Raw genomic sequence first — 14,210 nt, forward strand, 5'->3', positions numbered from 1 at the left:
CTAAAAACCCAGAAAAACCTTAATTTTGAACTCTCTATACATTAGAATGTTTTTGGACCCCATCCAAAGATTTTTGCAAACCGTAATGAGCAAATTTGCAGTTTTGTCTTTTTTTTTTTTTTTAACTTAGACCATTCTCATATTTTTTTTGTTTAGGATTGTGTGATTTAATCTTTTTTTTTACAACATAACCTTATTTATTCTTTAAGATTCTATAATAGCATTTCTTTAAAACATTTAAATTCTAAAAATAGGCAGAATTTATTTTCTAGTTTAACCATCCTCACACACATTGTTAGACACATTAAAAAATTATCTTTTAACCAAAATTTATTTTGATTGGTCATATAATTCTCTGGACCCATACATATATAACATGAATTTTAGACATTGATGATAATGAAACTTTTTCCAGCATCATCCATATCAATAGAAAAACATCATCTGGTGCATTAAATTTGAACCATCACAAGAGTTTTCACATATTTACCAACCAAAAATTTGAATCAAAATCTGAATTATATCAAAGTAGAAACAAAAGTCAAAACTTTGAATTATGATAATAGATCCTCCCACCCATCTTATGAAGAAACCATTCATCTCTGCAACAAAATCTCTCAGCCTGCAAGAGTCAAAAACAATACCAAAATTCCCAAAGGGTGATTATTAAATGCAACAAATAACAACAAATCACTTTTCTTTATTTCATTTCTGCGTATTACAACATTATACTTTCATTTATACTCAAAATCAACAAGAAAACAAAAAAGATTCATACCCATTTCACGAATTCGCATCCCAAAACAATGGCATCCATATATGAGCCAAAAACCTATTACAAAAGATGAAACAAAATATGCCAAGATTATGAAAAATAAGCAATGGCTAGTAATAAAATCAGCCATGAGAAGTTGTATCTTCCTTCTATTATACGTAAAGACACCTCTTTTTTCTTCATGCTATAACTACTACACATAAAAACCAGTTTCTTTCTTTCTTTCTTTCTTTTTAAAGACCAATTATAAAAGAATGTACTTCAGCCCAACTAGAAACCGTATAAAGAACACCCGAAAGCCCCTTCCATTTAAAAGAGCTTCCTTCGATACATTCCTTTTGTTTCTTGACTAAAGAGGGAAATAAAGGGACAAAAGATACGCCAAAGTGGGTCCCGATTCTTCTTAGACTTGAACTTGACCCTATGACTATGCCTATGTCAGCTTCTAGAAGGCATAGCAAGTCTCCAACTGAGTCCCCGATGTAGATTGTGAGATTTGTGGGGCCCGTTTGTGGATTGTTTTTGAGAATGTTGGTGAAAGCTTGAAGCTTGTCGATTGGGGATTCGACTTTTTTGATGATTTCTCCTGTGGATAATGAATTTTGGTATTCGAATTCGTTTGCGTGTATGTTGATTTGGTGTAGACCTCCTGTTTGTTTAATGAAAGAAACCATAATTTACTTGCTTTTGCAAAAAAAAGAAAAAAAAACATACAGACATAGAGAATGTAGTTTTATATCATTTTATCGATTTAGCCACTAAACTATTATTCTAATGACTATAAATGAATAATAATTGAGTAGATAAAAGGACAATGTACTTTCACAAGTTTATTGATTTAGCTACACAACTATTTATTTTGATTGATTTATCCATCAAAACTATTATTATAATAATCATTAAAAAAAACAACAATTTACTTTCACCATTTTATCGATTTAGCCACAAAAGTATTGTCTCTTATGATTATTAGAACCATAGTTCAATGGCTCAATCGATAAAGAACAATATTACATCAGTTAAATCAATTAGGAAAAAAAAATATCTCAGTAGCTAAATCAACAAAATAGTGAGACTAACTTTTTTTTAATTGTACTCTTTTCATTATAACAAATCTTAGAAACTGTAAAAAGTGAATTTTTAAGAAAAAAAAGTATTACATTTGAATCACTACAGAAAACAGTTAAGTTGTTAAACTAATAAAATTGTGAAGGGTTTTTTTTTTTTTTTTTTTTTAAAAAAAAAGCCACATTTTGAGCATTCTCACAAGTTTCAAGTTTATCAATTTAACCACTTAACTATTAAAAACCAATAGAAAACAAACATTTAAGTGGTTAAATTGATTGTTTTGAAAAGTGAATTGATTTATACATATATGATATGATATAATAATACCTGATGAGAAAGCTGATCTAATAAGATCAGCACACCAACAATATGATAAGACATGAACATTGACATTTAAGTTTTGATTGTTGATGATGCTTTGAAAGAAACCCATGCATCCATCAAGCATAATAAGACGTTCTCCTGCACGTTTTATATCTTCAAGATTTAATCCCTTCAGCACTTCTGATTCAATCACTTTCATGTTTGCTTTTCTCTCAAATTCCACTAGTTCTTCAACTGCTTTCTTCAGCCCTTCATACTCAAAACTCTCAACTGTAAGTAAAACCACCAGATAGTTAATTACTCACTTTGACTAAAATTACTTATTTACCCTCTGCTTATCTACAGATAAGAACCAAAATATGTAGCATCAAACTTATAAAACATACTTTACTTTACTTTACTTTACTTTCGAGTAAATTACGTGAATGGTCCTTATGGTTTGGGGTAATTTGCATGTTTGGTCCCTCACTTATTTTTTTTTAACTCCGAAAGTCCCTACAGTTTGTTTTTCTTGCGCGCTTGGTCCCTGTCTTACCTAAAAAGACTATTTTGCCCTTGATTTTTTAAATAAGGTGGGGCAGGTAAGGTAAGGTAAGGTGAGGTGAAAGTGGGGTTGGGATGTGTTTATTTAAATAAATTAAAAAATCAAGGGCAAAATAGTCTTTTTAGGTAAGACAAGGACCAAACGTGCAATAAAAAGTAAAAACAAATAGTAGGGACCTTCCGAGTTAAAAAAATAAGTTAGGGACCAAACATGCAAACTACCCCAGACCATAGGGACCATTCACGTAATTTACTCTTTACTTTTTTACCCATAATAACAAACTACATATATGATATATTAGCAATATGTAATCCAATACATGTTTAACATTTTAAAAAGTTTCTATTTTTAGGAGTTTTCTGTTATCATATATTCTTATGATTATTTAATTTAATTACCCCTAAAACAAGGAATTACCTTTTTCATTGGCCAACATACTTTCCATACACTGTTCATACTCTTCAGTGTACTCTTTTGAGAGCATCTCCCATGTGTTTCTCAAGTCAGCTGAAGGCATCCTAACAATTTGACTTTGACTTTGACTTTCGGGTTGACTTTGATCAGATTTTGGTGCAGTAACTATAGCAATCTCAGCTAAAATGGCAGATGAATCAACAACTGAGCATGTCAAATCGAAATCAGAAAAAATCATGAGTTGATTTTCTGAAGGAATATGCTGCTTTGATAATGGAAGAACAGTTGGTTGATGAAGAGGTTGAGCTAAAAAGAATTCCATCTCAAGTTTCAATGCTTGATGATAAAGCTTTTGCATTGTATCGAGTTCTTGACCAGTCAAAGAGACACTTAATTTGTCCAATAAGTCTTCGATTTGAAGCATTGTTGCCTAAATTTCAAAAAAGAAAAATTCATATCATGTTTATAATTGTAAGGATTTGACTTTTTTTATGTGGATGTGAGAAAATCAAAACAATTGAAGTTATCGGTTTTTCCATTTTCAAGGAGAAGAGAGTATGGACTTGAGGTGTTGTTTTCTTTTTTTATTTTTAATGGATTTGAAGCATTGTGGCCTAAATTTCAAAAAAGTAAAAGTAACATCATGTTTGTAATTGTAGGGATTTGACCTTTTTTTCTAGGGTTAATCTCAAAAATAGACCTTGTATTTTGTGTTTTTTCTGGATTAAACCTTTAACTTTATTTTTTTCCTGAAAAAGACCATGCATTTTTTTCATTTTTTCCGATCTGGTCCTTTTAGTCATTTCTTTTCCGAAAAAAGTTGTAGAATGTGAGGGGTTTTCTGGGAAAAACTAAAAAAGTTGAGGATTTATTCGGATACATTTAGAAGGTTGAGGGTTTCTTTCAGAAAAAAAAAATAATAAAAAAAGACAAAGTTGAGGGTTTTTTCGGAAAAAATGTAAAAATACAAGGACTTTCTCAAGAAAAAAAATAAAGATGAGGTTTAATCCGGAAAAAAGACAAAATATAAGGTCTTTTATGAGATTAACCCAAAGTAAAACAATCAAACTTATAACTTTTTCCATTTTCAATAAGAACAACAAGACTATGAATTTAAGGTGATTTTTTCTTTTTTATTTAATGGACTTAATGTCAGCATGACTTAAATTTGTAAGCTATAATACTATATACAAGTGTTTCTTTTTGACATATAGCAGAAATAACAACTTATTAGAAAAAAGTCAGATAAATGAGGCTTTCCCTAACTATTTTACAAAATCACCTATGGGACTTGAATATAACTGTTTTTGTTATTTTTACAAATTTGCCCTCATTTATACTTTTCCTTCCATTTCCCCAAATATGTCTTAAACATCATTTATCCAAACAACGTTTCATTTTCTCATAAAAGACCTTATATATTGTTAATTTTCCTGATTAAACCTCAACTTAATTTTTTTTCCTAAAACAACCTTTTCATTTTTTCAGTTTTTCCAAAAAAAAACCTTGACTTTTTATTTTTTCCAAAAAAAATCCTCAACGTTTTAATCGTTTTCAGAAAAACCCTCAACTTTTTTAGCTTTTTCCGAAAAAACTTCTAAAAGGGTCAAATAAAAAAATGAAAATATGAAAAAATGCAAGTTTTTTTATGAGATTAACCCATAAGAGAATATACACTACATCACATTCTACAATATACACATAGCATCATACATCAACTTATTTCTATGAACTTGACCTCATACTTTAACCCGAAAAAAGTCAAACCAAAGAGTCAAACTTCAAACCTGATAACTTTCAGAGGAGTATTTGTGAATCAACTTCTTGTAAGGGTGTTCATCTCCATCAACATCAACAAATGATTTAAGCTCATTTCCAAGAAAAACATAAAGCCTCATGAAAGGAGCCATTGCACTTAATGTATAAGCTGCAACCTTAGTTTTCTCAAAAGGAGTTGCAAGTTCTCCTGGACCTTTTACTCCTTCAACTTTCCCAGATGCAGTTGCTAATAAGAAATTTGTGTATTTTGTTGTTGCAGCATTTGGTGTTGTTTCTTTTGATAAGTCTACACCCCATTCCTGCATTCACATGTTTAATTTTATAAAAAAAAATGAAAGAAACAGCAATGTACTTTTATTTATCTGTTTATTAGATAGATTTTCAATGAATAATGTCTTAATACGAATAAAAATGAATGTACAATGTTATAATGACCAAAAGATTGAAAATATAATGTTGTAATAGAAAGAAATGGAACTAAGAAGCTATAATGAGAACAAAAAAAATGATAGAATAATGTTGTTTCTTGCTATTAAGATTAATTTCAACAAGCATATAAAAATTTGACCTAATGATCAGTGATATTGCTTTGAACTTAGTTGATGCTATAAATGGATCGATTTTTCAAAACAGAATGTTGTAATGGAAAGAAAGAAAATTTTCCTACTTACATTTTAATAATGTGATGTTTAACTAAGCGCTAACAAGAGCATGTTGTATGTACATATTTCAGTTTCCAATTATACCCTCGGGTCATGACCCAAATGACAAGAAAACAAAACAAAAATGGTAAAACTTTTTGCATAAGGTACATAGTGAAGGTTCTAGAGGAGAGAAATTCATGTTTGTATACATCCAAATTCAAAATGTGAAATAAAAGAAAAGAGCTCCTTTATAAAACATTAACCATAAAACATAAATATTTGTTGACACTAAATGGAAAAAGCCTCCTTTACTAGACTTTCTCTATTAAGACGTGCTTTCGTATTAAGTCAAAAAGAAACAGCATCTTAGTTGTTTACTCATAAATGTCTGTTTAAAGGAAAAATAGATAAAAAGGTATTGCTCTATTTTCACATTTTTTTCATTTATATAATTGAACAAAAAGATTTATCAAGCACATACATTATACATACATTCTCTGAATCATATCACAACTTTTGTTCATTTTGTTGTGTTCATTTTGTTGTTTTCATTTTGTAATTAAATTAGGACAAGAGTATAGGGAGAAGAACAACTTGATGGAAAGAATGTTAGAAATTTCAACCATTATCAACGATTTATCACATAATGAGTTTTCAATCAGTTGTAAATTCTCCCTTTATATCAAATTAACTAACATAATAAGATAATACTTTTTAACTAGTTGTAGATTCTACCACTATAGAACATCAAGGTACTAATAACGCAAAGAAAATGTCCAATTGAAATCAAGTTATTATTTATATCCAATTAAAATCAATCTACTTTCTTTATTTGGCCATAGAAATAGTAATTACATAAAGAACACACAGCAAGAAGGCAAGGGAACAAAATCAATATATAAATGTAATGAAATCTTACTTGAACAAAAGAGGCATGATGTCTAAGCTCGTAGAGAACATTCTTTCTTAATTCAACAATGGAATCCTTAGCATCATCATCATCTGCACAATCCTCTGCTAATTCATATCTATAACGAAAAAACAACCCCCAAAATCAAATACACTCCGATACCCCCAAATGGGCAAAATTAAACAATTCAAGAGCAAAAATTACTTACGCTTGAGCAAAGCATTTGAAAAAATGAACATCCTGAGCGACATAATGTCCAAATGTATCAATCTTAAGATTCCCAGAAGCCAAAGAGACCACAAAAGGCGTGTAGAGTGTCAAATTCGATTCCTTACTAAATTTATCCCAAAAACGCTTCGCGGCCCCTTCTTCATTTGGCTTTGGAGTTGTCGCCATTGATGAAATTCTTCTGAAAAAGAAATTGAGATTGTGATTCTTAACGGGTAAAGGGTATCTTCTGTTGCTATTAAAGAAAGCAGATCGAATAATATTGATTGGAATACTAAAACTGGGTTTGTTCAAAAAAAGGCGCATCAAGAACCAAGAATTTGGGGGAATTAGAGAAGTTAATGAAAAGGGTACATAGAGAATTGAGTTAAAAAGGGGAATTACAACTGTCGTGTATAAAGAGAGAATCAAATCTGGGTCGTATAGGTACAAATAGATGAATACATGTAGCAGAAGAGTGTGTAGCAGTCGAGTGGGGGTAGGCGTCAAAGGGAAGAAGTTGGGCGCGGGGGTTTGGGTGGAAATTTTGGAAATTGGAAAGTGTAAAGTCGACTTCCATTTTGTTTTTGGACTTGGGCTTTGACTGAGGGGGCTGCCCTTTGATACCTTTCAATTATCTTTACTATCCTTTTCCTATCTCTTATCTTCTATTTTGATCTTGCCCCTTTCATGCATCCTTTAGTTGTTTACAATAGAAGCCTTTGGTCCTACTTTCAATTATCTTCACTACTTTTTTAATTAAGTTATTATATTAAATGACATTTGTAAGGTATCTCAGAACAAAGTATTTGAAAATTTTGAAAAAATAGCAGGATAACTTTGAAAAATCTTAGGAGTTAATGTCATAAACTTAAATTTATTTCTCATAATGATTTTGTCAAATTTAATTTAATTTAAATGGATATTGTTGTTGTCAAAATGATGATGTGATTGCTTAAGTATGGGACATGAGAAAATCAAATTGTTTTCTATGATATTCTTATATAGTATATCATTATTGATTGTCAAATAGGTTCTTTCTCCCAAACACATTTTAAATGCCGAATGCATATTTTTTTATGCTAATAGTAGTTGACGTGTTAATATTTATCATGTTCTTGTGATTGTGAAATTCTTGTTTTTTATGGGATCAAATTATCACATACATCACTGTAACAATTATAAGAATATCCAAATATGTGTATAGTTAAGCTATGCTCTTCCCTTTGCCGGAAGAACAACCTAAAACATTTAATTTTAAAATGTAAGCACAAAGTTTAATGGTTCCCTAAAATACCACATACATCACTGCAACAACTATACATATCACAATGGGTATGTGGGCTTCCGTCATCGTCCCTTGGACCTGTAGGCTCATGACATGATATCGGTATCGCCATCATCCAAACGAACCTATAGACTCACAGCCGTAGTGTCATCATCCAAACGCACATGTAGACTCACAACACGAAACTGGTATTGTCCTCATCCAACAGACTTGTAGTCTCACGAAATGACATTGATATCATCATTATCCCAACATCGCATGTAAACATACTTGCAACAAGCATGTAACGCCCTCAAATTCAGGCTGGACAATTAAAATAGAATAAACGATAAAAACAAAATTTTTATTAACCAAAGTTAAAGTATATGTGACAAAGAACTCTGGAATCCGACTTCATATGAAGAAATTATGCTTCTTCGAAGTTTGACAATTAAACCGACACAACTATGCATGTGGTAAAAAGTGAATTTTAGATAAATTGCTTATTAGCCTAAGCAGTCTAAATGAAAATCTTATTAATCATAAAATCAAGAGCGTACATATAGAGAATTGCATTACGCTGATGACGTAGCAGCACCAGAGTGTGCCACATGGCCTAGTCGACATTTGGCTATTGTAGCATCCGGGTTTTTTTCCAGGTATTATTATTATTCATGATAATTGAAGTGTGATGTGGTTTGGGTTGGACTTTGATCTTTAGGCCTTGCTAGTGGGCTGAGGGAGCTGCGTGCGCGGGGCGTACAAAGCTTGGTACGCCCAGCGTACTCGCGGAAAGGAAACGCGGAGGCCAAGCACGTACGCCCAGCGTACGTGTGCAGGCCCTTAAACCCTAAAAACTTAGTTACTCCCTATATAAAGAACATAACCCCCTGTTGGTTCAGCCTCCCTTCACTCCTACCCAACCACCACGAAAACCCTAGCTCCTTTTGTGTGCCTTCGTGTTTTGAAAGCCATTGTTGAGAGTGTTTGTGTGTTATTTTAGTGAGAAGAGAAGAAAGGAGCTTGAAGAAGAAGCAGGGATCCACCAAGAGCTTGTAGATCCAAAGGGTTTGTTAGGTCATAATTTTGTGGTTTGAGCTAGGCATTCATCTTGTATAGGTCTTGGTAGGGTCTTGGGGTTTGTTATGTTGGTTGTAGTATGTTAGCGAGTGTGTGCGGCCATACAAGTGTGTGCGGCTGCACACTCTGTGTGCGGCCATACACGCGTGTGCAGCTGTATACACGTGTGCGGTTGTACACACGTGTGCGGCTGGTGGTCCTATAAATAGAGTGTGTCTATGTCAGTTGTAAAGAGACGTTAGTGACGTATGTGTGTGTTTTCCCAAGGTGTACCTGACATTTATATGATATAGATGTGTGCATGCTTGGATTAATTCTTCTTCTACTCCTTCTACACTCTATTTGATGTTTGCCTTAATTGATCACTGATTTGGATCTATAGATTTGGGACTTACAATTGGTATCAGAGCCAATTCAGTGTCAATTTTGAAGGAACTTTGAAGGTGTGCGGTTGGAGTTTGAAGGTGTGCGGTTAGAGTGTGCGGTTGAGTGTGCGGCTGAGTGTGTGGTTGGAGTGTGCGGTTGAGTGTGCGATTGGAGTGTGCGGTTGGTGTGTGCGGTTGGGACCCGTGCTTATAATGACATGGGTCCCCAAATCTAAATAATCCCGCTCATTGTGCAGGAACAGCTGTGGAGGAATGTCGTCAAACCTTGGTACGTCGACAGCGGTTGTTCCAGGCACATTGACAGGAGACATCTCCCAACTGCACGTCATTCAGAATTTTAATGGGGGCTATGTTTCCTTCACGGGAGGAGATAGAGGGAAGATCACTCAAAAAGGAATAGTTGTAAATGGAGTGCTGAGTTTTGAGAACGTCATCTACGCTCCTGAGTTAAAGTACAGCTTGTTGAGTGTCTCACAAATCAGCTTATAGACTACAGACAATGATATACGGTTAAGCAGTGAAGACCTCGATGCAATAGTGCTTACAGAGTGTTCCATCGAGTTGTACCTGACGTTTTTCTGATATAAACGTGTGCAAGCTCGATTTCTTTTCATATTCTTATTCTATTGCTGCTTGATCATTGACAAAAGGAGTTAGTGGTGTTCTCAAAGTGACGTCTCTAACTTTTGATCAGATGGCCGACACCTTTCAACCGATATGGATACAACTTCAAGGATTCCTCCCCTTCCATTTGCTATTCCAACTTTATTGCCATTTGATGAGTGATCAGATACTGACACAAACCTCCCAGCCTCTTGTGAAACAAGATGACTTGATCAGAGGCAGGGAGATCTTATCCAAGAACGAGTACCACCAATCCAACAACCCTCCAAAGCTGCTACACCAACTCAACTGACCCTAAAAGGACCAAGTAATGTTAGATCTTCGTTTGAAGTCGGGAGTTTTTCTGCCCCTGGGGGTTCTTCTCCTCCACAACCTACGCATGATGTTGCCTCTTTGAGGCTTGCCAGGTTTCTTGCTCAACAAGATTCAGATCCTTTACCTCGTGGCAAATGAAGTTTAGGGGGAGCAGGCCCATCTATCTCAGAGCTTAAGGAGGAGATCACTGATGAAGAAGACCTGAGTCCATGCTAGCTTAAACCAAGGGGGAGATTTTTAGGTCATAATTTTGTGGTTTGAGCTAGGCATTCATCTTGTATAGGTCTTGGTAGGGTCTTCGGGTTTGTTATGTTGGTTGTAGTATGTTAGCGATTGTGTGCAGCCATACAAGTGTGTGCGGCTGCACACTCTGTGTGCGGCCATACACGCATGTGCGGCTGTACACACGTGTGCGGTTGTACACACGTGTGCGGCTGGTGGTCCTATAAATAGAGTGTGTCTATGTCAGTTGTAAAGAGACGTCAGTGAAGTATGTGTGTGTTTTCCCAAGGTGTACCTGACATTTATATGATATAGATGTGTGCATGCTTGGATTAATTCTTCTTCTACTCCTTCTACACTCTATTTGACGTTTGCCTTAATTGATCACTGATTTGGATCTATAGATTTGGGACTTACAGGGTTGACACCATTTCTGACTCTTTTGAGGTATCAAGCTCTATACTTGACCATTGTATGCTTAGATTTGTTTATTTAGGGGTTTTATGTCCTTTTTGGACCCCATTGTTGGGAGTGTTTCAGTATGGTCGATTCCAGAGCTTAAGAGCTATCCTTTTGGACTCTTGGAAGCACCTGGAGTCATAAAAATCGGATCTTGGTGGTTAAGCTAAAACCATGCATGGGCTAGATGGTCATAAAGTGGGATTAATGGACCAAAATCATTTTTTTACCCCAATCTTGCATGCAAGCACATAAAGTTCGAGAGTTTATGATCTAGGAGGTCTAAAAGGACCTGGATATGCATTTTGGACGTAAAGGCTGAATAGATTAAGTCATGAATGAAGTCTCAAAGAAGCTGACCAATACGTTGGGTGTACTCCCAGGTACACCGCGCGTACTGGGTCAACTCCCCGTATGCGGTCAAGGCCAGCGTACGCCGGGCGTACGAGCCAGGTACGTCACGCGTACGCATGCAAAGTGGATTCATTAAGGTTTTGGGCCTTAGAAGGTGGGCATAGACTGTTGGGCCTCATAGCCCACTGTGAAGCATGATTTGAACCTGGGAATCTGGAATCAAAAGCATTGGGCCCATGGGGCCATATTGGGCCAATTGGGATTACATTTTTTTGGGCTAAAAGACTTATTAGAAATTATGAAAGGGCCCATCTAAAGGGTTGGGCCCAATTTGGAAAATTGGGCCATTAGTGGACCTTTAGGGAGTCTTGATGGGGTCATTGGTGCGTTGGATTTAATGTGCTAGAGTGGGGTCTTTTGAATGTTCTCAAATTGGGCCAAGGGGTAAAATGGTCATTTTACCCTAAATAATGTTATAGACTCTGATTTAGTTTTAATATGTTCATGATAGGCGGGATTCATCGAGGCAACTGCTAGGGACCACTTCCGCGAGTTAGACACGCAGTATCACGAGGTGAGTTGCCTTCCAATAGCGGTGGGTCTATGGCCATAATGTCAGCCCACTAGTAGGAGTTGTATGTTAGATGATTGTCTTTGTGATGTTCATCTAGGGTTGCTATTAATATGATATGCATGTGTGATAACTTGATATATTATATGTGATAGTAGCGGTAGGGGGTGAAATAGTCCCTGGTAGTCGGGTGAGATAGACCGATGGGTAAGTCAAGCACCCCAGAACGGCTTGACCTAGGTAAGTCAAGCGCCCCAGAATTGCCTGACAGTATGTTATTGTATGTGTGTGGTATAATGGGGGAACTCACTAAGCTTCTTGCTTACGGTTTTCAATCTTGTTTCAGGTACCTCTTCAGCAAAGGGGAAGGAGTCGGCGCGGTAGTTGCACATCACACGCATATCAAATTTTCGCTTTATGGGATCCATGGGATCGTACTCTAATTTTATCACTGTTTGATGTTTTGATTTTTAGACATGTTTATGATGGGATATGGATTGATATGAATTCGACAAGTGTTTTCCGTAAACGATTTTATAAACTACTTATTTAAAAACGAAATTGTTGGACTCGAAATTTGGGATGTTACAAGTTGCTATCAGAGCCTTGGTTTGAGGGATTCAGACACACTATCGGGTGTGTCTGGACTCAAATTGAGGACTTGGTATAAAATCATTTTTTTATAAATAGAAATTGAAAAGGGAAAGCGAAACTTTGAAAAGAATAATATGTGTGATGTGCGCGACCGGCCGAGCCCAAGTAAGTACCCCAAAATACACATACAAGTTTATGTGATGTTATGATATGTTTGTTAGAACTGCATGCTAGATTAGGACTAAGGATCTAGGAGGATGCCTTATGTGCCTGTTATATGTTTTTGAGCTATATGAATTGCATGCTAGTACTAATTCATGAGTAGAAGCTAAAACAGTTTGATTGGATTATGTGGCTAGCTTTCCATTATCCGAATGCTGCTTGATTTGTGCTTTGTGGGGCTCCTAGCAGTATAACCTAACAATTAAGTGAATATGCTAAGTCACATGTGGTAAGGCTGGATAATCTCAGAGTGCTGGATTTGACCCTATTGCGCAGCTCTCGTTTGAGTCTAACTGTCCTAGGATGAGTCCTTTACTCGAAGGATTATCTGATCTCTGTTTCATGTGACTATATTCATGAGGTAGCTAGATGATACTGGTGGGAAGTCTTTCAGCAGCTGAGGATGGGGCGGGTCGGTGATATATCCTAGGGCAAGCCTAGGATGAGAGTAGTGATGAGGGCAATAGTAGTAGTGTAAGGGACTTGGTGGAGCCAAAGCAATCCTTGAGGAGTACGGATAGATATGGAAGGTAGTATGGGCCCGTACTACTGAAAGCAGAGGATCCGTACTCGAGTCAAGCAGGGCTAAGATGGAATCAGGAAACCTGTAGAGTGTGTAAGACCTCTGAAAACGTTGTATGATCCTAACATTTATGTGTTTATTTCAGAATGGTGATGATTACGCGCCACGGAGCAGGAGGATCAAGGACAAGATCAGGATCAGGTTCGGGTTCAGGTTTCGAGCCAGTGGATGAGAGGCTATGCGAGTTTATCGCGTCAGATATCACGAGAGGTATCCTTGATGCGACCTCGGTTATCTTTGGCTCGATCAAGGAAGGGATCATAAAGTAGATGGAGGATCACCTCAGGTCATTCAGGAGTGATATGGCATCCAGTCAATTAGGATCACACACTCTGTCCTTCAAGGACTTCAAGGGAAGTGGTGCGCCGGATTTCCATGGGGTGAAGGACCCCATTGCTGCCAAACGATGGATTGCAGACATGGAGTCTGCACAATTGACCAACTTCCGCCCTGAGGGGTCGAAGGTTCGATACACCGCAGGATGTTTGAGGGGCAGGGATATGGATTGGTGGGAGTCGGTTGGTGACTCTCTGGGAGCATCGACTATTGAGGCAATGGCTTGGTCAGATTTCGTAGTCCGATTCAGGGCTGAGTTCGCGCTAGCTGTAGAGCTACAGTAGCTGGTCAGGGAGTTTCTCGATATGAGGCAGACGACCGAGTCAGTGGCGGAGATCACCGCCAAGTTCCAGGAGAGGGCCTTATTGGTGCCTCAGTATGCAGGAGATGAAGAGATGCGGAGGACCCGCTATCACGACATGTTGAGAGCTGATATTCGAGAGCGTGTTAGTTTCTTAGCATGCCCGACCCTGGATTCTATGATTTCTAGGGCAAGGGAGAGGGAGATTGATTTGGAGCACATCCGAAAGAG

General features: G+C 36.4%; 1 protein-coding gene across 3 annotated transcripts; it reads right to left on the reverse strand.

Moving 5' to 3' along the window:
- Nucleotides 1-430: 430 nt before the first annotated feature.
- LOC111886473 (bifunctional TH2 protein, mitochondrial) lies at nucleotides 431-7,269 on the reverse strand. 3 transcript variants are annotated; one of them, XM_023882727.2, is made up of 8 exons: nucleotides 7,071-7,269; nucleotides 6,667-6,867; nucleotides 6,468-6,576; nucleotides 4,913-5,203; nucleotides 3,129-3,555; nucleotides 2,171-2,437; nucleotides 779-1,424; nucleotides 431-622 (listed from the first exon to the last, which is right to left on the reverse strand). In XM_023882727.2, exons 2-7 carry the CDS (start codon nucleotides 6,852-6,854, stop codon nucleotides 1,009-1,011), a joined length of 1,698 nt encoding a protein of 565 aa, XP_023738495.1. In that variant the 5' UTR covers nucleotides 6,855-6,867; nucleotides 7,071-7,269; the 3' UTR covers nucleotides 431-622; nucleotides 779-1,008. The 3 variants fall into 3 exon arrangements, with proteins under 3 accessions (XP_023738495.1, XP_023738488.1, XP_042754968.1); XM_023882720.2 differs by having other exon boundaries at nucleotides 6,667-7,269; XM_042899034.2 differs by lacking the exon at nucleotides 7,071-7,269 and having other exon boundaries at nucleotides 6,468-6,550; nucleotides 6,667-6,854.
- Nucleotides 7,270-14,210: the final 6,941 nt, after the last annotated feature.

This window comes from Lactuca sativa, chromosome 2 (genome assembly GCF_002870075.4).
Source record: "Lactuca sativa cultivar Salinas chromosome 2, Lsat_Salinas_v11, whole genome shotgun sequence".
Lineage (NCBI taxonomy): Eukaryota > Viridiplantae > Streptophyta > Magnoliopsida > Asterales > Asteraceae > Lactuca > Lactuca sativa.

Bases quoted from the DNA above. Each gene is read 5' to 3' on its own strand.
- LOC111886473 (XM_023882720.2), bottom strand. From the start codon at position 6,992: ATGCGCCTTTTTTTGAACAAACCCAGTTTTAGTATTCCAATCAATATT. The intron at 5,204-6,467 runs GTAAGATTTCAT...ATGTGAATGCAG, and splicing joins ATCATGCCTCTTTTGTTCAA to GAATGGGGTGTAGACTTATC. The intron at 2,438-3,128 runs GTAATTCCTTGT...TTTTACTTACAG, and splicing joins TATGTTGGCCAATGAAAAAG to TTGAGAGTTTTGAGTATGAA.